General features: G+C 38.3%; 1 protein-coding gene across 1 annotated transcript in view; it reads left to right on the forward strand.

The window, feature by feature from the left end:
• The window catches only part of LRRC1 (leucine rich repeat containing 1), a 190,897-nt gene extending 169,050 nt beyond the window's left edge, over positions 1-21,847 (forward strand). The window contains exons 12-14 of the mRNA XM_044004083.1: positions 14,980-15,152; positions 16,771-16,907; positions 19,399-21,847. Coding sequence (XP_043860018.1) covers positions 14,980-15,152; positions 16,771-16,907; positions 19,399-19,557 — 469 coding nt within the window. The 3' untranslated portion in view covers positions 19,558-21,847. The remainder of the gene's footprint in view (positions 1-14,979; positions 15,153-16,770; positions 16,908-19,398) is intronic.
• Positions 21,848-22,334: the final 487 nt, after the last annotated feature.

Below are 22,334 nucleotides of genomic sequence, written 5' to 3' on the forward strand. Positions count from 1 at the left end.
CTGCCTGAGGAGACAGTGTGATGGAAAGAACAGTGGCCTAGAAGTCAGGAGATCTAGTACTGGTGTTGCCACTAACTAGCCACATGATGTTAAATAAAACACTTCATCTTTATGGGGATCCATTTCCCATATCAATTTTACTACCTGTTACATCCTACCTCCAAACATTGGCAGCACCCATCCTCCCACCTTCCAGGGCTTTGAAGAATCGAGAGCAGCATAGAATGGCTAGTCTCACCTGGTCTTTCTATGATTCTTTACAATTTTCAGCTCCCCCCTGCCTCCTTCCTCAACCCACCCACTCAATTAGAATATGAGTTTTTTGAAAGCAGGGACCATGTTTGTCTTTCTTGTTATTCCCAACTCTTAACACAGTGCCTGGCACATAGTAGGTGCTTAATACATCTTTGACTGAATTAAAGGAAGCATTTTATTTAATTTTTTTTCCTTCCTTCCTTCCTTCCTTCCTTCCTTCCTTCCTTCCTTCCTTCCTTCCTTCCTTCCTTCCTTCCTTCCTTCCTTCCTTCCTTCCTTCCTTCCTTCCTTCCTTCCTTCCTTCCTTCCCTGGGCTCTGCCCAGAACTTAATATGTATTTGTTGTATTGAAACAGAAGCCTCTTTGGCACCCTTGAGGTCTTGAGTCAAGAGACAGGCCTAGAGAGCCCCCCAATCCCCCTGTAAAGGAAGCATTTTAAAGGCTAAATTGGTGGGTAATGGTCAATGCTACCATTGCTGTAGAGTTCAGAATGAGTACTGAGCAACTGGGAGTGTAACATCACAAGGTGTGTGCCAAGGCCAGAAGAAATAAAATTGCTCTTAGATCAGGTGGGAGTAGGAAAATTGTACTGGTCAGATAAATAGTTTAAATCAGTGACCACCAACAATCTGGACTGATTTTCAACATTGTAGTGGTGTTGCTAAGGCATTTCTCACAAGGCTAATGAACATGCCAGCCTACTTGGGTCCTGCAGAGCATCATTCTAGGGATGGTGTTTGAACATTATTCACTTTCATTAATGGATTTAAGACAGCAAAGCTAAACAAAAAAAGCCAAACTAAGCTGGGACCCAGAGGTGAATCAATGGAACTAATTCAGGTTCAGAAGGTGTGAAGTAAATCCTTTTTTTTTTCTTTCCAAGAACATCAGCTTACCTTCCATAAGTAAATTCTTTAACGCCACTAATAGTTCTCGATTATCTGAGAACTAGTTGGCTTCCTTCCTGAGGAGTATTGAATTCTTGGACAAAGGATAGGATGGGGCCCATCTGGAATGGGCAGCAACCAGCTTCCTGTCCTTATACCCCAAATAGTCAAAACAAAACAGTTTGGGCCCCAGTCTTCTTCATGTGCATGAACTGTGTGAACCTTTCTTCAGAAATGGTGTGCATATGAATAGGGCTCTGTTTCCAACTTTCCCAAGAAGTAAAAGTTTATATTTTTATGATTCCTAGACTTGTGGGGGGAAAGACCAGTTAAAAAATTTAGTTATATATCTGTCCACTGAGCCGATTGTAGTCACACTGCCTGTGCATTAGCAACACAATCTGAGGCAATTAAAAATTTTAATTACAGCTTATTTTATGTGCTCCTATAGAAACTAGTAAAATGCATAAGCTTGTAGAAATACTTCACCATGGGAGGTCTTATGAAGCACACCCAGCAATTTCTGCCTCTTCTCACAAGCATATAAAAAAATGAAATTGCAATGAGGACAGTGCCTGTGACATAGATTCCAAAAGCTTCTCTCCCAAGAGTTTCAGATTCATAAGGGAATAATAGAGGCATTGAGTCAGGATGCCAATAAATGGGCCACTTTTCCCCACCTCGGTATGTGATGAACAACAAGAACAACAACAAAAAAATTATGAGAGACAGAGTGGCTGTAGTGGATTCAGTCAGAAAGACCCCAGACACATGGTGGTTCTATGACCCTGGCTGAGTCATTTGACCTCTTGAGACACCAGGTTCAAATCCCAACTCTTGACCCCTGGCCTCAATTCATAGGATCATAGATTTCAAGCTAGGAGGGACTTTAGAGGATATCTAATCCACCTCCCTCATTTTTAAACACATGAAGCCTAGAGAATTTAAGTGACTTGTTTAAAGTCATCCAGGTTGACTAAGGCAGGATTTGAACCCAGGTCCTTTGACTCCCACTCTGGTGCTTTTTTCTACTTTCTCATAAGATGAAAATGTTGAACTAGATGGATTCTGAGGTCCAATTCCATGATTCTATTAACCCAGGTGAAGAATAGTTGTTGATCTATATTAATGGAGGCCATCTCTTAATGTGAAAGTTCCCATCACCAATAAAATCAGAGCTCCAGACCATAAAGTAGAAGGTAGCAAACTCCAAAAGGAAGTTAAAGGCTGGTTAATCTGTACCTAGCAGATGGGGAGAATCCCTCTTAATTCTATAGCTAGTATTTATATAGCATATTCAGATTTGTAGAGTCATTTATGTATGTAGTTATCTAATTTGAGGATTTGCAAACCCTGTTTGCCATTTGATTTATATATCTTAGTGTGAGATTTAAAATTGGATATTAGATCATAAATCTCCCTTCTTTAACCTTTCCCTTAATTTATCTCTCAGACTAGTAAATGGAAGAAGCTTCTGGTTTTCTAGTTAGAGCTTTTATTGTATGGTAGTCACAAGGTGATGTTGATTAGAAGGATAGGAAAGTAGAAAGACAATACAAATCATCTTAAGTCTAAGCTTAGTCTATATTCCGTATAAAACTCACCAAAAGCCGAAGGCCACCTTTGGGGAGAGAGAGAGAGACCGTGTCAAGCGCATGCTGCTGCTAACCGCGAGCCGGGCCCAGTCGAACTCTCGTCAGCATCAGCCTGTGCAGCGCAGTCAGGAGACCAGCAGAGCAGGAAAAAAGCTCCCCACTTCCGTTCTCTCCTTGCCTTTTAAGCTCGCACCCCAGAAGTGGAGTGCTAGCAGGCAGTCTGACGTGCGCAGCAGGCGGACTGGCGTGCTTAGCTCATGCCATTGGTCTCCTCCCCGAAAGGGTGGTCCTTCAAAAACTGGCGTCTTTCAGTTATCCTAACCGACTGTTAAAAACTTTCATACTTTTTTTTACCACATTAGGTATCTCATTTGATCCACACAACAACCCTGGGGGTAGATGTTATTATTATCCCCATTTTACAGATAAGGAAACTGAGATAGGCCCATGTTAAGTGGCTTGCTCAGGGTCACACAGTATAATAAGTGTCTGAGGTAAGATTTGAACCCAGGTCTTCCTAACTCCAAGGCCAGCACTATATCCACTGTACCAATTAGCTGCCTCTTTGTTCCCTCCTCCCCTTCCCTCCCTCCCTCCCTTCCTTCCTTCCTCTCTTCCTTTCCTTTTTCCATTCTCTTCTTTCCTTCTCCCTCCTTCCCTTCCCCCCTCCCTCCCTTCCCCCCTCCTCCCTCCATTCCTTCTTTCCTTCCTTCTTCCCTCTTTCCCTTCCCTTCTTTCCTTCTCCCTTCCTCTCTCTCTTCCTTTCTTTCTCATGTATTTATTATTTCTTCCTCATTGAAAGATACAAAATAATAAAGATAAATCCCCAATAACAAATAGGGATAGTTTAGCAAAAAAATTCCACATTATTCACAATTAAAGATCTCATTCTGATTTTTAAGTCCATTCATCTCTGATTTGCCTCTTCTGTACAACATCAAAACCTGGTTATGATAGTAATTTAATTCATAATTTAAAATGTAAATAAGCCTGTAATGCTTATGCAGTTTTGTAGTTAAGGTACCTACCTTTCTCTTAGCTTCTTCCTCACTATTTGGGCTCATAGGACTAAAAGCACAAGAACTCTTTGAGATCACTTAGTTTAACCCTCTTCATTTTACTGATGAAGAAACGAAGTAGCACAAAGAAGTGGCTTGCTCAAGGTCATAAAGGTCGTTTCAGAGGTGGGATTTGATGTTGGTTCTTCTGGCTCCTGAGCCAGAGTTCTTTGCAGGTACAGATAACATAAGACAGTGCATGATTCATGGCTAGATGAAATTTTATACAACGTTTTTTCTCTAAGTGTTCAAAGGAAGAAAGTTTTAGGTTGGTGATGGGGCATAGTTGTGACAGTATGAAGAAGGACCTTTGTTCAAATTCTGATTCTGGTACTTACTGGCAGTGTGATCTTAGGCAAGTCATGTAACACCCCCCCACACACACACACCCACACACACACTCCTGGACTTCTGTAAAAAAGTGGGTTGGTCTTTGTGACCTCAACAGTTCCTTCCAGTTCTACTTCTGTGACCCTAAAAGTTCTAAGTTCTGGTCTTCATTTGAATTACTCCTTAATAAACATGTTAGTGTCAGTGAAAAAGACCCAGTTTATAAGAGGTTCTTGTTAAGAGGGAAAGGAGAGCAGGTGTAGAGGGTGGAGACCAGGGCCTTCAGTGCTTGGGGCTTAAAGCATACAAAAGAATAGGGACATGATGGGGCAGCTAGGTGGTGCAGTGGATAAAGCACTGGCCCTGGAGTCAGGAGTACCTGAGTTCAAATCCGGCCTCAGACACTTAACACTTATTAGCTGTGTGACCCTGGGCAAGTCACTTAACCCCCATTGCCCAGCAAAAAAAAAAAAAGAATAGGGACATGGGTAGGGACCAGACCAATGTTTTCATAGATATAGAGTAATTCCTTCTGTCAATATAGTTGGCACGTTCTCTGCAACTTATAGTCTTAGAGAGCTTTCTAAAGCAGGGCTTGGCAGATTTCCTCTAAAGGACCAAAAGTAAATATCTGAGTTTGTGGGCTGAGGAACAAAAGCAAGGATATTATAAGGGTACTTGTACAAATTTTAATTGATGAAATTCAAAATATAGTAATCATAATAATTGAGCACAATTTTTAGTAATACAGGTCTCGTCTACTAATGAGAAGAATGGAATTCTTTTTGGTAGGATAACATTTCACTTAATTGAGGTTCATTAATTAACATTAATTAATTAAATGTTCCCTATCATCAAAATTGATTGCAAATATTCATTTATTAACATTCATCTGTAATGAAGTTTTACATATTTCATCTTTGAATATGTCTTTCATATAGTTTAGGTATTGACAAAAATTGATCTCAATCTACGAGCATATTATTATTATTATTTTTTTTTTAGTGAGGCAATTGGGGTTAAGTGACTTGCCCAGGGTCACACAGCTAGTAAGTGTGTGTTAAGTGTCTGAGGCCGAACCTGAACTCAGGTACTCCTGACTCCAGGGCCGGTGCTCTATCCACTGCGCCACCTAGCTGCCCCTGAGCATATTATTTTAAATTGAACTTATTCATTGCTTAGAAGGCATTTATAGAATTCTATTAGACCCTTCTAATCTGCCTTCTATCATGTCATTATAATGCAGATTAATTGCTTCCAATTGAAGGTTAGGTGGATACTCCTCCGTTGCACAGTTAGATGGATTTTGAAATATGGAAATTTCATTTGTGCTTACATCAAGGTCTGGAAAATGCTGCTGGAACTGTAGTTTGAGTTTGGAAAATATATCTGCTGAAAATTTGCGTGGGTATGGAGACCTTGCTTCTTGTTTTAATTTTTGACATCCAGGGAAATGTATAAGGCAGCTTGATATTACCTGCGAATCAAACCACATTACTTCTCATCAAATTGACTTTATTGCAGTTTAAGTTTCACACACAAAATGTGGTTTTGCATTTAATTTTAGGCTGAATTCACTAAGAAACATTATTAAAAGCCTGCAGCAAAAGCTAATTTCCAAAGCCATGTAGAATTTGATAATAGCAGTTGAAGTCAGTTCTCATTCAGAAAAATTTCCGTCTTGGTCCTGAGCTCAAAAAATCAAAAGAAAACTTTTCCCCCCTCCTCTTCATTTCTTGTTTTGAAATGATGGGTATATATACCTGGAACTAAAAACCCACTGTCGAATTTTAACTGCACTGCAGATTTGCAGCCACATATGGTCTGTCACAACTACTTAATTCTGCTGTTGTAGTGCAGAAACAGCCATTGATGAAACCTAAACAAATGACCATGGCTGTGTTCCAATATAACTTTGTTTATGGATGCTAAAATTTGAATTTCATATAATTTTCATTTCACAAAATATTCTTTTTTCCCCAACCATTTAAGAATAATAAAAACTATCCTTCACTCATGGGCTATATAAAAAAAAAAAGCATAGGGGCAGCTAGGTGGCACAGTGGATAAAGCACAGGCCCTGGATTCAGGAGGACCTGAGTTCAAATCCAGCCTCAGACACTTAATACTTACTAGCTGTGTGACCCTGGGCAAGTCACTTAACCCCCATTGCCCTGCAAAAATAATAATAATAATAATAATAATAATAATAATAATAATAAAAAGCATAAACTGGACAATTTGCCAACCCCTAGTATAGAGCTCTGCAAAGTTAAGTGACCTGTCCAGCTGTACACATAACCAATATGTGTATAAGACAGATTTTGAACTCAGATCTTCCAGGCTCCAAGTCCATCTCTATCCACTGTATATCACATCCTGTCATATAAAGTATGCCAGTTTAAAATTAAATCAGCATTATATAATTTGTAGACTATTATCAAAAAAGGCTGATGTCCCTTGACCTATTTTCTATGTAGTAACAAGGAAGGAAAGGCTATGAGAAACGGCCTTATGTGTATTTCTTTCCCCTCCCAAACCACACACAGCGAATCAGTAGGAGAGCCAGACTTAACATGGAGAGGGCCTGTGCCCAGACTGTCAATGAACATCGCCTTTCTTTTCCCATCTACCACCACTGGGATTACTTTTGCCCACAAGATACTTGCAAATAAGCCTGTGTGTATTGTTTACTTGGCCCTCTTCTAACTATGCTCAAGCTGGCACTCTGATTCTTTACAGGAGGATTGGTGGGTGATTCATTCTAGTCATTAGTGTCAGGATGGAGTTACACAATCATTATAAGATCTGCCTCTCTAAAGAGGCCATTGCCACATACTCCCATGGTAGACATGGATTTCAGGCTTACAACTGATTAGCAACATTTTGCTAGCCTTTTTTATGGCTTTTATGTGAGTTTCGAGGTGAAAAGACAGTGTTTCTTCATAGTTAGCTTGAAATAGTTTACTATTTCTCAAGGTATGTATTTTCCCATCAAAATCCTGTTCCAGTGCTTCATATATGGTATGGGAGTGATATGGATTTTTCCTGGATTCTCAGGGACTATACCAATAAAACATAATCTCTCTGACAATCTGGAAAGACCCTGACAACATACTACATCTGTTTTCTGAAGACCAGCCTAGCTATGTACAGAGAATCTCATTACTAGTTGTTGTTGTTTGTCCTTCATTGTTGAGGAAGACCATGACATCTCGATGATGTCATGATTTGCACTGAATTGGATTTAAGTGAGGGAAGGCTGTGTAAGGTCACCAACCTCACTCTCGCCTCCAGAGCCAACTGGTTCCAGTGGCAAGATATACATCAGGACAACTGGAGATGGCCCCAGATGTTTTTTAAGGCACTTGGGGTTAATTGACTTGCCCAGGGTCACACATAGCTAGTAAGTGTCTGAGGTGAGATTTGAACTCAGATCCTCTCAACTGCAGGGCCAGTGCTTTATCCTCTATGCCACCTAGCTGCACATTGTTGGCAGAAAGGGGAACATAACATGCTTAACATGTAAAGTATAATGTATATTAGAATATGTAATACATAAATATAAACATATAGATAGATTATGTGTCAGTACTGAATGAATTCTTCCCCATTAAAATGTAAGTTCCCTGAGGGGAAGGACTGTTTCAATTTGTCTTTGTATCCTTAGCACTTAGCAAAGGTCCTGGCACACAATAAGCTCTTAAATGCTTTTTGATCAGTTGACTGACGTTTAGTACTCTAAGCATTCAGTGACCAACTAATTCACATATTACTGGATAAATTAAACCATAACAATATGGACATTTTAATTATAAATGAAACCATAAGGAAATTGTAACTAAATCAAAAAGTGACTCATTGTTTCTTCTTGGAAAGAGAGATAAGGCAGATCAGAGGCAGTGCCACTTGTATGCCCAAGGGTAACAGCTTAATACAATGGTAAGAGTTTTGGTTCTGAAGTCAGAAGATCTGTGTTCAAGTCCCAATTCTGTTGCTTGACAACAACAAAAACAACAGTTTTTCTCAAACTAAGACACTCTTTGCAAGTTTTAAGACATCAAGCAAGGTGACAAGGATCAGTTAAACTATATTAGACATTATGTTAGAGAAATAAAGTAAGAAAGAGGCCAAAGGCTGATAACTTACTAAGACATCTTCCACTTAAATATTATGAATACTTTCTTCTGGAAGATACTTAAAGTTAAGTGAGAAAGAACTTTGCCACAAAAAAGTAAAATTTATTATCTTGTTAGGAAATGAGAGGTGAATAATGCAGGAGTCATTTATGAATCAGCTTTTTTCAGATCATTGACTCATTAGAGCAGGGGTAAACATCTGAACCATACCAGAAAAAAAGAATGAAGATTTGAAAGATGATTCTATAGAACAGTTAGAACAGCTCCACGCTGACCTATTCAAGCAAACAAACAACTGATAATAAAAAATGGGAAATGGAAAAAAGAAAAGATACCAGTTTGAACTAACTACATTTCCTGCTGAAGTTAATTGCCACGATCAATTGCCAGATCAAAGGATACTAGAAAACTGCCTTACCCAGTAAAAGAAAGGTAACTAGCAATACAAGAAACTCACAAAATAGTATCATGTCTTCAGACAGTTGTTTGAAAAGTTGCGGAGAATATAAGATTCCTTTTTTTAATTAAATATTTTATTTTTTCCAATTACTTTTTTTTGGGGTGGGGCAATGGGGGTTAAGTGACTTGCCCAGGGTCACACAGCTAGTATGTGTCAAGTGTCTGAGACCGGATTTGAACTCAGGTCCTCTTGAATCCAAAGCCTGTGCTTTATCCACTGTGCCACCTAGCTGCCCCTCCAATTACATATTAAACAATTTTTAAAATTCATTTTTAAAAACATCTGAGTTCAAAATTCTCTTCTTCCCTCCTTTTCTCCTTGTTGAGAAGACAAGCAATTTGATATAGGTTAAAAAAGTACAGTCATGCAAAGCATCTTTCTATGTTAGTCATGTTGTGAAAGAAAACACAGATAAAAAAAACTAGGATAAAGTTAAAGTATGCTTCAATTTGCATTCAGACTTCATGAGTCCTTTCTCTGGAGATAGCATTTTTCATCATAAATGCTTCAAAATTATATTGTATCATTATATTGCTCAGAGTAGCTAAATCATTCAAAGTTGATTATCACAAAGTATTCCTTTTATTGTGTACAATGTTCTCCTGGTTCTGCTCACTTTACTTTGTATCAGTTCATATAAATTTTTCCAGGTTTTTCTGAAAGCATCCTGCTCATCATTTCTTACAGTATAATAGTATCCTCTCAAAGGGGCAGCTAGGTGGTACAATGTATAGAGCACCAGACCTGGAATCAGGAGGACCTGAGTTCAAATATGGTTTCAGACACCTACTAGATATGTGACCCTGGGCAAGTCACTTAATCCTGTTTACCTTAGTTCCTCATCTGTAAAATGAGCTGGAGAAGGAAAAGGTAAACCACTCTGGTATTTTTGCCAAGAAAAACCCAAATGGGGTCACAGGAAGTCAGAAAAATTCAGAGGAGATTTCATCAAAATCATATACCACAACTTGTTTAGCCACTCCCCAATTTATGGACATCTCTTTATTTTCCAATTCTTTGTCTCTACAAAAAAGCTGCTATAAATATTTTCTTACATATAGGTCCTTTTCCTTTGATCTCTTTGCGATACAGACCTTATCTTGGTCAAGATTTTTATTATTATTATTGATTTAAAAAAAAAACAAACCTCACCACTTACTCAGGAGAATAAAGTGCAGTTCTCAAATCTCTCCTCCAGCAAGATGTGTCTCACATGCACATACAGAGATCATACAAGTTTCCTTTGTAGAAGGCTGCAATCATAGAAGTAACTTTGTTCGTTAACCCTCTGAATATTATTCAAACAAAACATGAAGCAGAAATCAAATGAGATAATATTTGTAAAGTGTTTAGCACAGTCCCTGGTGCAATCTAGGTACTTAGTGTTTACTCCATTCCAAATATATACTCATGAGGGTTAACGAACCTCTGTCATGGAGGATGTCCTAAATGGATTTCAAATAGATGAGAGATTCCCCATAGATCAGTGGTGTCAAATTCAAATAGAAAGGGATCCCTACATACCACATATTGATTTAGAAAACTACCGATTAATGTTATCTGTGTTGTATAATATTTTTATTAAAAAAAACATTTCCCAATTACGTTTTAATCTAGTTCAGGCTGCACTAGAGAGTTTTACTGGTGCAGCCAGTGGAATTTTGACATGAGTTTGATACTGTTGCTTCTGAGAATGGTGTTCTGATTACATCAGACCTAGCGTTGCTATACCATCTCCCTAATGAAATTCAAGACCATTCAGAAGAGATCAATCTAACATTCCATAAGGGGGTACCAAATGAATGAAGAATGCCTATTGTCTAGGTTATGACATGTATCTAGATGAGCTATCGTTGTACTCTAGCACTATATCCATTTTGGACAAATACTGCAGATAGACAATGAACTTGGGTCCAGAATTAAATAGGAGGATTAGAGCTGATTGGATTGCATTTAGGAAACTGTAAAATGCTATCAGGAATCCTAAACTTTTCCAATAGACAAGCTTACCATTTTAAAAGCACCGATATTCTTTTTTTTTTTGTTTGCAGGGCAATGGGGGTTAAGTGACTTGCCCAGGGTCACACAGCTAGTAAGTGTCAAATGTCTGAGGCCGGATTTGAACTCAAGTACTCCTGAATCCAGGGCCGGTCCTTTATCCACTGTGCCACCTAGCCGCCCCCAACCAATATTCTTTTAATGATGCTATATAGCATGATGAGACACTACAATCTCCAAAGAGTCAAAATCATAGTTGTCCCAAAGGAACAGACACATGGTAGATTTAAGGCTGTAGATTATTGCCAGTGTTTCATGACAGAGATAAAGGAGATTATCTAGGAAATCTTTATTTTAAGAGGAGTTGAATAGTCAGTAGTGCTGCATGGTATCCCCAGAATATCAAAAGACCTAGAGAAAGGCCTTCAGCATATTGTCTAGATAGATGGATGATCTTTGGAAAGGCATGGCCAGGAGTTGCACAGAATGAGAAAACATGGGCATGCTCTCTTCTTTATCTTCAGAGTCAGTACCCATATCATTGAGATCAAAATTCCACCAAACTGTTTAATTTTTATCTGTGTAATATGAAAGGAGGTATTTAATTTTTATAATTAAAATGGCAAAGGGGGAAATGACTGTTGTTCTTTTCCCTTAGACCTGGTAGTTTTCAGCAGTCTGGAAAGTGAGAGGATATAATAGACCCTCTGTTTCGGGTACAACATCAGAAGCACTTTTTAAACCAAACAAAGAACAATTGTACAAAATAGTGATTGGCACTGAAAATAACGGTTCCTTCAGATTGAACAAAAGAAGGAATGATTTTAATGTACTATGTGTTTGTGCTTTTTTAAAGGAAGGTATTTAAGTGAGGAATAACTTTTACTGCACTCAATAGAAATGGTTTGACTTACATAAATCATTTGACAAACTTATGTAACAAATATCTTAGAAAAATTTTCAAAAAATATTATAGAAAACCTTATGGATAATATTTTTTCTTTTAAAATCCACTTATCACTATTTCTAGCTTGTCTGTTTATCCAATTATCACTAGCTCCACTTCTGCTTCTGAAAATATTTATTATTATTATTAGGCATTTAATTTTAGGTAGTATCATTTTTTAAAAATTTCTGCATTTTCCCCTTTTTTCTCCAAAGTTACTTCTTATCTTTTTCATGCATTTCTTTATTCAAAATGATTTTATAGAATTCTAGAGTAAAACTTTATTAAAAATGCAACAAAACAACATAGTTGCCACCACATGGATCTAGTTACCTTACTCTGTGGGTTCATGATTCAAAGCAGCATCTTCAGTGACTACTTATTATATCCAAATGGTCAAGAAAGATGGATTACAACAATCCATCGGTGAAAATTTCTCTTATACATTAATTAAATCCCTGTCAATGTTAACTAAGAAATAGATTGGCCTTCTAGTAAAAGTAAGAACCCTATTAGAACCTACTTATCGAAACTCCACATTTGAGATGTGAGGGGGCAAGCTTGTTTGTTTGAAATATAGCTAATGGAGTGTATCATTTTCATCCTTTTTTTTTTAAAGTGGAAAATAAATTATATCCAAAGGAGCTTAGCCAAAGAAAACAAACAAACAAACAAAAAAAGCGGTTCTTTCTTGTTAACCTTTTTTTTCCCCAGAAGTGTGGAGGATTATTGGGTAATGACATTGTTGTTGACTTTTGAAACAAGTACTTGACTAGTCAGGAGGCAGTGTGTTCTAGTGGGAACATCAGCTGTGGATTCATTGGACCTCAAGTTCAAATCTTACCTGTGAGGATAACTTACTCTCTGATTTACCCTGAGCAAATCACATCATTTCCTTGGGCCTTAGTTTCTTTATCTGTAAAAATGAAGGGGTTTATCCAGGTGGCTTCCGAGATCCCTTCTGACTGTAGATCTATGATTCCCCTTACCAGTTTTATTGTGATCCTTATTTTTTAAATATTCATCCATCCCTCTGATTGAAGGAAATATTTAGCCAAGTAGTCCTTGCCCTAAATTCCATAATTTTTGTGATTGACCCTTATTCCAAAAGAGTTTCTTTACACTTTCAAAATAGATTTGTGTAGAGTAGTTGGAAGCCTGAAGGTTTCCAGTAAATTCATTTTCAAAATGTATTGTGTCAGGGGCAGCTAGGTGGCACAGTGGATAGAGCACCGGCCCTGGAGTCAGGAGTACCTGAGTTCAAATCCGGCCTCAGACACTTAACACTTACTAGCTGTGTGACCCTGAGCAAGTCACTTAACCCCAATTGCCTCACTTAAAAAAAAAAAAAGAAAGGAAGGAAGGAAGGAAAAGCAAAATATATTGTGTCTTATTGCGAGAGGTTCATTTATCAATTAGCTCTGGTTGAGTTACTAGACATGACTAGTTTGCAGTTGTTCCAAAAAACTTGTGTTTGTGTAGACTGAGAGTGAAGATCTGCTTTTAGTTCTGGTCTTTCCATGAACTGCATCTGTGTCCTTGGGCAAGTCACATAACTTCTGGATCTCAGTTGCCTTATATGTAAAATAGTTTAAATGTGTAAATGAATGAAAAAGCATTTATTTAGTGCTTACTATGTAAAAAGCACTGTGCTAAGTGCTGGAGATACAAATAAAAAAGCAAGATAGTTCTTGCTTTCTGGATGATCTTTGTTTATTTTAAAAAATAAAATGTTTTACTGATTCCCTCCCTCTTCAATGACATTGCTTTTATTTCTCTAATGACTTTTCCTTAGTAGAATCTTCCCTTGTAACATATAGAAGATTATCCTTAAAGACCCTGCAGCTCCAAAATTCTTTGAGAGTGTTTATGAGGACTACGTGTTGTCAATTATCCCCTAAAATATGAGACGAGAAATTAGCAGAGATTACTCTAAAGTGCAGACAATTGAAACTGTGAAGCGAAGTAGTTAATGGAAACTTTGCTTTTAATATATGTTCAGATACTTGTTTTAATAACTACTCTTGAACCACATGTGTTAATAATAAGCAGGGCTAAGACATCACCCCTTATCACCTTTCATTTTTGCTTGATGCTATTAGGGAGGGACAGTGAGAAGGGGACCAAGACCAGAAGCTTCCTGAAGCCACTTATGCCAAAACTGCTGAAGTTTATTCTACCATTAGGATTTTTCTTCTCTAGAGAGAAACTCCCATAAATGGCTTGGAACTTTTCTTCCACCCCACCCCCACTTTCCCTTCCCTTCCCTTCCTCTCTCCTTTCTCTTCTCTTTTCATCTCATTTTCATCAGCATCATTATCATCAATAAACATTTATTAAGCATTTCCTATGTGCAAGGCTGTGTGCTAAGTATTAGGTATACAAAGAAAGGTACAGACATAGTCCCTGTCCTTAAAGAGCTTTCATTGTAATGGGGGAGACACCATGCAAATGACTGTGTGTGTGTGTGTGTGTGTGTTTATATGTATGGAGAAAGAGAGTAAATGGGAGGTAATCTCAGAGAGGAGGCAATAGCAATGGGGGATGTGGGTAAGGGAAAAATAGAAGGGGGTTAAAGAACTCTCTGGGTAGGTTTTGAGTTGAGTCTTGAGAATCTAGGAGGAGAACATTTCAGGCATAGGGATGGACAGTGAATATGCACAGTTGCAAGACAGAGTGCTGTCTTCTCTTCGCCTTTTCTCCCTTCTTTCCTTTTCCTTCCCTTCCTTCCCTTTTTTCCATCTGCTTCCTTCTTATTTCCCTTGATTTCCTTCCTTTCTGTCTCCTTTCCTATTCCATTTCCTCCCCCTTCTTTCCTTTCCACTTCTTTTCCTACTCTTTCCCATCCTTCTCCTTCCCTTTCCCTTTCTTTCCCTTTCCTTCCCCCTCTCTATCTTTTCACATACCCTTCTTTTTCTCTTTTCCCTTTTGTCTTTCCTTCTTTCTCTTGCCCTCTTCCCTTGTCCTCCCTTTAGCAACTTTTATGTCAAGATTTACTAAGTCCGGCTAAATCTCCTCTTTCTTTCCTCTTGTCTTGAGTCGCTGATGCGTCCTGAAATAGCACAGATGTGGGTGGAAAGTTGAGCAAAAGCTTCTGTAGATAATCATCCTAACCCTGAATGATTGGGCCAATACTCCATCTTTGTTCCAGTGTTTATTAATGAAGCTTGGCTTAAAGGCCTCTCCTTCTCAGTCATGGGAAACCAACTGTGAGCGGCCTTCTGCATGTTTTTGTTTTGTTTAACTCTTAGGAGTTCCCGAAAATAACTGGTTAAAATGAAGTTCATAACTTCATTGTTTCTTTTAATCAGATTACTGCATCTGCCTTTATCCCTGACTAACTTGAAGTTGAAGGCTTTGTGGCTGTCTGACAACCAATCCCAGCCCCTGCTTACATTCCAGACGGACACAGACCATGAAACAGGAGAAAAGATTCTCACTTGTGTTTTGCTTCCTCAACTGCCTTCTGAACCTAGTTGCCAAGGTAAATATAATTTAAACATCATTTCCACATCATCATAGGGGCTGAGTAGGATATGAGAGGTTAACAAGCTGAACATCCGGCTTCATCCTGTAGTACTCTTCCAATAGCTAGGTTTAGTGACACATATAATTTCAGGTGTTCTTCTGGGACGAGCCCCACCTTCCCTGGAGTACATGCTCACCTGCTTGCCAATGCCTTAAATTCTTCAATTAGAGGACAAAGACTTTCATTCCGGTATTAGGTATGAAGCTTTTAAAAAATGTGACTCTCCCATGGAGATGCTACTTGGTGACAAATTAACACTAGGGAGCAAATTTTGGTAGGGGAATATTTAAGAGTACCAGGCCCAGAAGAGGACGAAAAGGCAATAAATACTTTAAAGGGAACTAGAACCTCCCAGAGCCTTCTTTTTAACATTTTCACATAGGGCCTATTTTAAACTCTTGTCAACTTAGTAGGCGGATCAGTTCCTTATACATTTTGGGGGAATTGGGAGCTGTGGCATATGTCTGTGATCTCTGTTCCTGGATGCTGACACTGGTGGATTGCTTGAATTAAGTGGTTCTGAGCTGTAGTGGGCAAAGCCAGTTAATTCCAGCTCCAATATGGTGACCCCAGGGATGCCTAAAGAGGGAAGAATTGGTCCTGGTCAGAAACAGGACAGGTCTAAGCTCATGGGCCAATAAGTGATGTTTGTTCTTTCAGCCTTGTGAAATAGGGAGACCCAGTCTCAGACAACAGTAACAACAACTTGAAGGAAAGAAATGAGATAGTATACATCCTGAGAAAAAAAGGCTTAAAATCTAATATCCCTGTAGCTAGAACAGCAGAGATTTTACTGAGTTAGCAATCAACTTTGGATTTCCTCAAAAAGGATAATATATGTAGTTAAGGTAGTTCCATGGTGTGACATTAAGCACAGAATTTAGTGAACATATGAAGAATTATGGATTATTTGGTGTTCTAGACTTGGAGTCAATGTGGTATAGTAGACACAACACCAGAGCAGTCAAAAGATTTGGTTTCCAATCTTGACTGTGTTCCATGTTACCTGTCTTACCTTTGGCAAGTCACTTATTATCTATGGGACTCAGTTTCCCCTTCTGTAAAATGAAACCATCAGACTTGGTGATCTCAAAGGTCCCTTCTCCCTCTACATCCTAGGGTCCTATGAGTCATTATCTCATTTCCATCTATAATACTTCATAGCCATCTGGCTTTGACCAAGTTAATTAATCTCTTAGTTTCCTTATCTGTAACATGGGGATAATAGGAGATAATTTGCAATACCAAAGTCCCAGTTTTATTGTGAGAAAACCTTTTTGTTTTTTTAATTTTAAAGGACCATATGAATATGATATAATTCTGAGATTATGAGGCAGCCCTTGCCTACTACATTACTCCTGTTCTCTCATAATAACTGAACAGTTGAGAAGGTGCTTTGTGCTCCTTTCAGGAGTTGTTTGCCATTTGAGTTAATGATTTGAAACCTGTTTTCCTTTACACTGCTTGGCCTTTTGAGTTGAGCCCAATGAGGAATGTAATGAATGTGTGGAAGGCAGTGGCTGCCTGAGTTGACAAGCTTTTGGTTTAATATGCTTTTTTGTCATCCCAACAGAGAACCTGCCCCGCTGTGGGGCACTGGAAAGCTTAGTCAATGAGATGTCAGATGAAACGTGGAATGAGCGTGCAGTGAACAGAGTCAGTGCAATCCGATTTTTAGAAGATGAAAGAGACGAAGAGGATAATGAAATGGTATGTTCTTCAAATGAGCAGTATCCCTTGGTACCCGTGGAGGCTCAAAGCTGGAAGCTAAGTGGTTATTTCCCTTATTTGAAAACAATATCTTTCATCTTTGAGGTTTGGCAATCATTTTTAGAGAACGGCTCCAACCTGCCATTTTTTCATGATGAATTTTGATTTTTCTGTTCTTTCTGTTTCAGCACTGTAGTGCTGGTTTGCAAAGTGGTAAATAAGGACAAGCATTCTATTTTAAAAAAGGATTTCTTTTTAATTTATATATTTTATTTCATGCAGTCCCTTCTACTCTGAGAATGATTTGGTTTTTGATTTCCCCTACAGTTCCCAGCGAATTATGCGCCCTTATTAATGTTCTCTCTGTAGCCTAGACTGTCTTGAGTGTGTGCAGTCTTATTCCTTTTATGCCAAGTGCTTCTCCCTCCTTTCTGTGACCAATTTACCTTGGCTGTCATGTGGAGTATTCATAATTATGGTGGAATTGGCACCTTACTAACTACTCAGTAAAATGAATAAACTGCATTGAAAAGCTCCTGTTACCTATATTTATGCTATCTCGATGAAATAGCCATTTAAGAGTAGTTAGCAGCATGTGAAGTCTGCCCTGCTGTGCGAGTTGGCTTTGCTTTCATTGCTGCTTCATTGCCTTTTGTTTATTGAGGTTGGGAAGAACAGTGTTCTGAAGGACGGGAGGATAAGAGAAGAGGTATTATATAATTATACATAGCACCTACTATGTGGTAGACACTGTTCCATACTTTACAAGTATTATCTCATGTACTGACTGTGTGAGTCTGGCCAAATTACTTAACCCCTCCATGATATAGAGAGCTCTCTAAAAGTTGCAAACAAAGTGCTGGCTGGTGTTGACAGGCAGAATATCCTTATACAGGAATTCCTATATCCATGAGATTACAAGTCTGCTCCCTCTCTGTCTGGTTCTTATTCCCAGCTTCCAGGAAATATCCTTTAAAGGTCATTGCTGCTGTTATTTGAGCTAAAAAGTATGTTAAAATGTTATTTCAACTACCCTTATAGAAATAATCCATTACTCATACCCCCTTTTTTTGTTGTTGTTGTTGTTGTTGTTGTTGTTTTTTTTGCGGGGCAATGGGGGTTAAGTGACTTGCCCAGGGTCACACAGCTAGTTAAGTGTCAAGTGTCTGAGGCCGGATTTGAACTCAGGTACTCCTGAATCCAGGGCCGGTGCTTTATCCACTGCGCCACCTAGCCGCCCCTACTCATACCCTTTTACAAAATTTTTAGTTCTGTGGCCTTATTCACTTAATCTTTATTGATAGGTAATGCACTAGATAGAGTGTTGGGCCTGGTATCAGGAAGACTCATCTTCCTCAGTTCAAATCTGGCCTCAGATGATTACTAGCTGTGTGGCCCTGAGCAAGTCACTTAACACTGTTTGCTTCAGTTTCCTCATCTGTAAAATGAGCTAGAGAAGGAAATGGCAAACCATTCCACTATATTTGCCAAGAAAACCTCAAGTGGGGTCACGAAGAGTCAAACATGACCGAATGACTGAACAACAATATTTAAGATCGTTTCATAGGTACAGACAATTCCTTACTAATGCAGTACACTCTTAATTTGATTCAGAAAAAGAAATTACAACTGACAGTATTAAAAATGAATTCCTCTCATCTTCCCCTGCCAGAAACCTATGGATGAGAGGCCAAACCCCATAAAGCACCATAATTTTAAACTAGGAGTTTTTCCTCCCCTAACAGACTTCTTTTCTCACTCTTCCTCCCATTCCCCCATCTCAGTCACTGGTTTTATTGAGAAAATTTTTCTCTAATTTAAAAAATTTGTCTGGCACATATATCTGAGCACCCACTCTATTAGATAATCTAGCCCCCTTGGTTTTTCTTCCCCCTCACAATAGTTACATCTTAACATCTCTTAGCAAACCTTTCTTAACTTACTGTTCCACTTAATGTTGATCTTCCATTAATTGTCAGAAACTTACTGATGATACATGCAGATAAAGGGTAGGGCTGCATTTCACTTCATTCTTAAATAGTATTTTCTAAGAAGGTAATATTTGGTATTTTGTAAAAAGTTATTGATACCTTTTGTTTTTTTTTTTTTTTATATCACATAGATTTCTCTCTGTCACCTACCACTCTTAGGGAGCTACCCATTTTAACAAGTGATTAAAAAGGAGGAGAAAAATGTTCAGCAAAATTAGCTTAGCACATGGAAAAGTATGGTCTCTTATGCAGTGTCCCATGTTCATAGACCTCTTCTTCCTCTGCAAGGAAGGTCAGAAGGTGCCCTTCACATGTCTTCTTTAAGGCTGGACTTGGCCATTATAATTTCACAAATTTCAGTTTTGATTGTTGTCATTCTTTTAATTTTTTAAACATTATTTAAATACAAATGCCTTAAACATGTGCTTTTTTGTTTTGTTTTGTTTTTTTGAGAAAATGAAATAAAGACAAAAACACTCCCTCTGCTGTTTGTTTTTTAGAGAACACTCCTAAGGCGAGCCACTCCACACCCGGGAGAGTTAAAGAGTATGAAAAAGACAGTGGAGAATTTACGGAATGATATGAACGCTGCTAAAGGACTGGATTCGAACAAAAATGAGGTCAATAATACCTTTGACAGAGTGACCACTTCTGTGTAGAGCTTCACCTCCAAGTTTTTACCTCCTGTGTCCTCCCCTGCTGTTGAAATGGTCCTGTCTTCCGAGGAATCTCATCCAGCCCTTTGTCTTAACCAGATCCTGACCCATCATCTCCTTGTACTGCCTATTGGAGGGTGCTGCTGTCTCGAAGGAAGTGCCTTATACTAACTAGTTGTGGCACCAGTAATCTCCAGATAATATATTTTTAATGGATTTTTGGTCACTTTTAATGAGTAGAATACACTACTGTACAACTTCACTTGTCATTGTTGTCCTTTGTTGGGAGAAGGAGGGCTTTTGATCCTCTCTCCTACAGTGCTGGGATATTTTAGACCCAGGTATACTCGGACCTACTGATGAGAGATATAGTTTTATGTGAAAAAAAAAAAGAGATACTTTTTTAAACATTTTTTGGCAGCTCAGATGGTGTAAATTTTAAAATTTTGTATAGGCATTTCATAAGAAAATTATGTATTTCTTTTTTTGTTGTTGTTTTATCTGGAAAACGGTACATATTTTACTATTTGTTGGGGAGGGGGGAGGGGGAGACAGTCCTAAAGTATTCATTTGTATTTGTACCACCCAGTTGTGCCTTAATGTATGTCTTGTTGTATGTCAAACCAGTCCTAACCAATCACATCCCTAAGCAATGAGATTAGACAAGGGGGATGCACTTATTTTTAGCCATGTGTGTCTTAAATTAGCAATTAACTTGGTTGTTGTTTTTTTTAACCAATGAGAGGGGAGGGAGCTATAAAGAGGGACTCCTGAATTGTACTTGACATCTGTTTGATTACTGAGAGATGAATCTGCAGGACTAAGCTTCTAAGTCTGATTACTTACCGTTTAAAACTTTGCACGAAGACAGTGTCTTAATTGTTCTAATGCAGAGGGTTTGCTCCTGCTAGTGAGGTTTGTACCATTTGTGTAAAAGAGAATGGAACAGGAAGCACAGTAGGAGACTGGTCCAGAGTACATTAGGAGAACAAACAATTGTACTATAGAGGAAAGCATAACGCTATTGAAAATGGCTTTAGAGGTTTTATATACAGATATAAAACCGTAATAAAGCAGAAACCTTATAAATATACAAGAGCAACACTGGTGTATTAGGGGTACAATTTAATTTGAGAATTGAGTTTGTTGGGAAGGGTAACAAAATGCTACAAAAGATGAATAAAATAGCCAGTTGTATTTTCGGGCAGGCAGAGGTAGGGAAGGTGTGTGTGTGTGTGTGTGTGTGTGTGTGTGTGTGTGTGTGTGTGTGTGTGTGTGTGTGTGTGTGTTCGTTCACACGCGTGCGTGCATGCATGCATGCTTTTGTCTGTTATTTTCTGCAAGAGGTTGTGTATAGGTGATGAATATTTTGGCCACAACAATTTGCAAAATGGCTTATAACAAGAGGTTCTGATGTACATCACTCATCTTGTTGAAATTTTAGACTTTTGGAAGAATTGAAGGGTATGTTATTTTTAAGGACAAATAATATGAACTAGAGTTAAGCTGAAAAATGAATACTGCAAAATTGCTAAAAGAGGTCAGTGGAACCAAGTTATTTCACTAATGAAGTCAACTCACCCTGGACAATGACACCCAAGACTTTTTGTATGACAGTATCAAGATGGGTTTTTTAGTGGGTGGCAATTTTCTCGCAGAACCTGTAGTTGATTTTGTTCTTATAATAAGCCATTTTCACTACCTAAGACACATGTGGTTTTGAGTTAGGCACTTTTGGGAGTTGCATTATTACTGTCAGGTAGTCAGGTTAGCACCAGTTAATGCTTATGTTAATGCACAGTCTCTGGGTGGTAGGGGCATGTGACTTCAGCAGTCTATTGGACTAACTGACCCACATGGATTCTAATCTTGGATGCTTTAGCAATCTTGTTCCAACTAATCAGATGAAATAATAATTTTCTTCTACTATAAATTTCCTTATTTAATCTGCCTTTATAAAGGTCTTTAAAAAAAACAACTAGGTATTTATTGAATTTCATGTATGTTGGCATAGAGGTTGCAGGTCATTTCTGCACCCTGACTCTTGGAAAAGGTCTGGAGTTTCTGCAGTGCCTGTGTACCATGTCATCCCCTACTTGTTTCTACTTTTACTTCCAGTGGATGAATAGAAACTATTGGTCAGATGCAAGTGGACAGCTTGTCTTTTGGTGTATATGGTTTAAAATTTGTAAGAATAATGTCATGATCATGTTGTTTTTCATCAGCTGATCAATTTATTTAAAAGAAAAATCATTTTGATTCCAAAGCTATTTTGTTTTTAATAAAAAATATCCTCTACTCTTTACTACTCACTGAGTCATGGCTACAGTAGAAGAGAAGGATGAGATCCTTCTGTTCTGTCTATATTTTAACTTTTCAGATAGTTTTATGTTGTGCTACCTTTGCCTTCTGTTCTGCTGGGAGGGGAAAGGCCAATTCTACAAAGGTAAACGTTTAGTTGGTCGGTGGCTTTAATGGTCTACGGTGTGTGGAGCTAAAAGCCTTTATAACAATTTAAAAAATTAAAATAAGCTATGCAGTAGTCAAGCAGGCAAGATTACAAGGAAAATACTCTTCTTAGAATAATATATAGTAGATAATGAATCTTAAGATTATGAGGCAGGATTGAGAACTGGTGACCTCTTTTACTGGCTTTGACTCAAATGCCAAAGGTTCCCGACCTCTTGTTAGTTCAGACTGTTATGTAGCAGTTTTAGGGGCATCATTCTGTGTCTTTAGCATTTCCTACAGGAAGAGGAAGAGCATAATGTGTGGCCTAA

The sequence above is a fragment of the Dromiciops gliroides genome, chromosome 4 (genome assembly GCF_019393635.1).
Source record: "Dromiciops gliroides isolate mDroGli1 chromosome 4, mDroGli1.pri, whole genome shotgun sequence".
In the NCBI taxonomy this organism is placed as follows: Eukaryota; Metazoa; Chordata; class Mammalia; order Microbiotheria; family Microbiotheriidae; genus Dromiciops; species Dromiciops gliroides.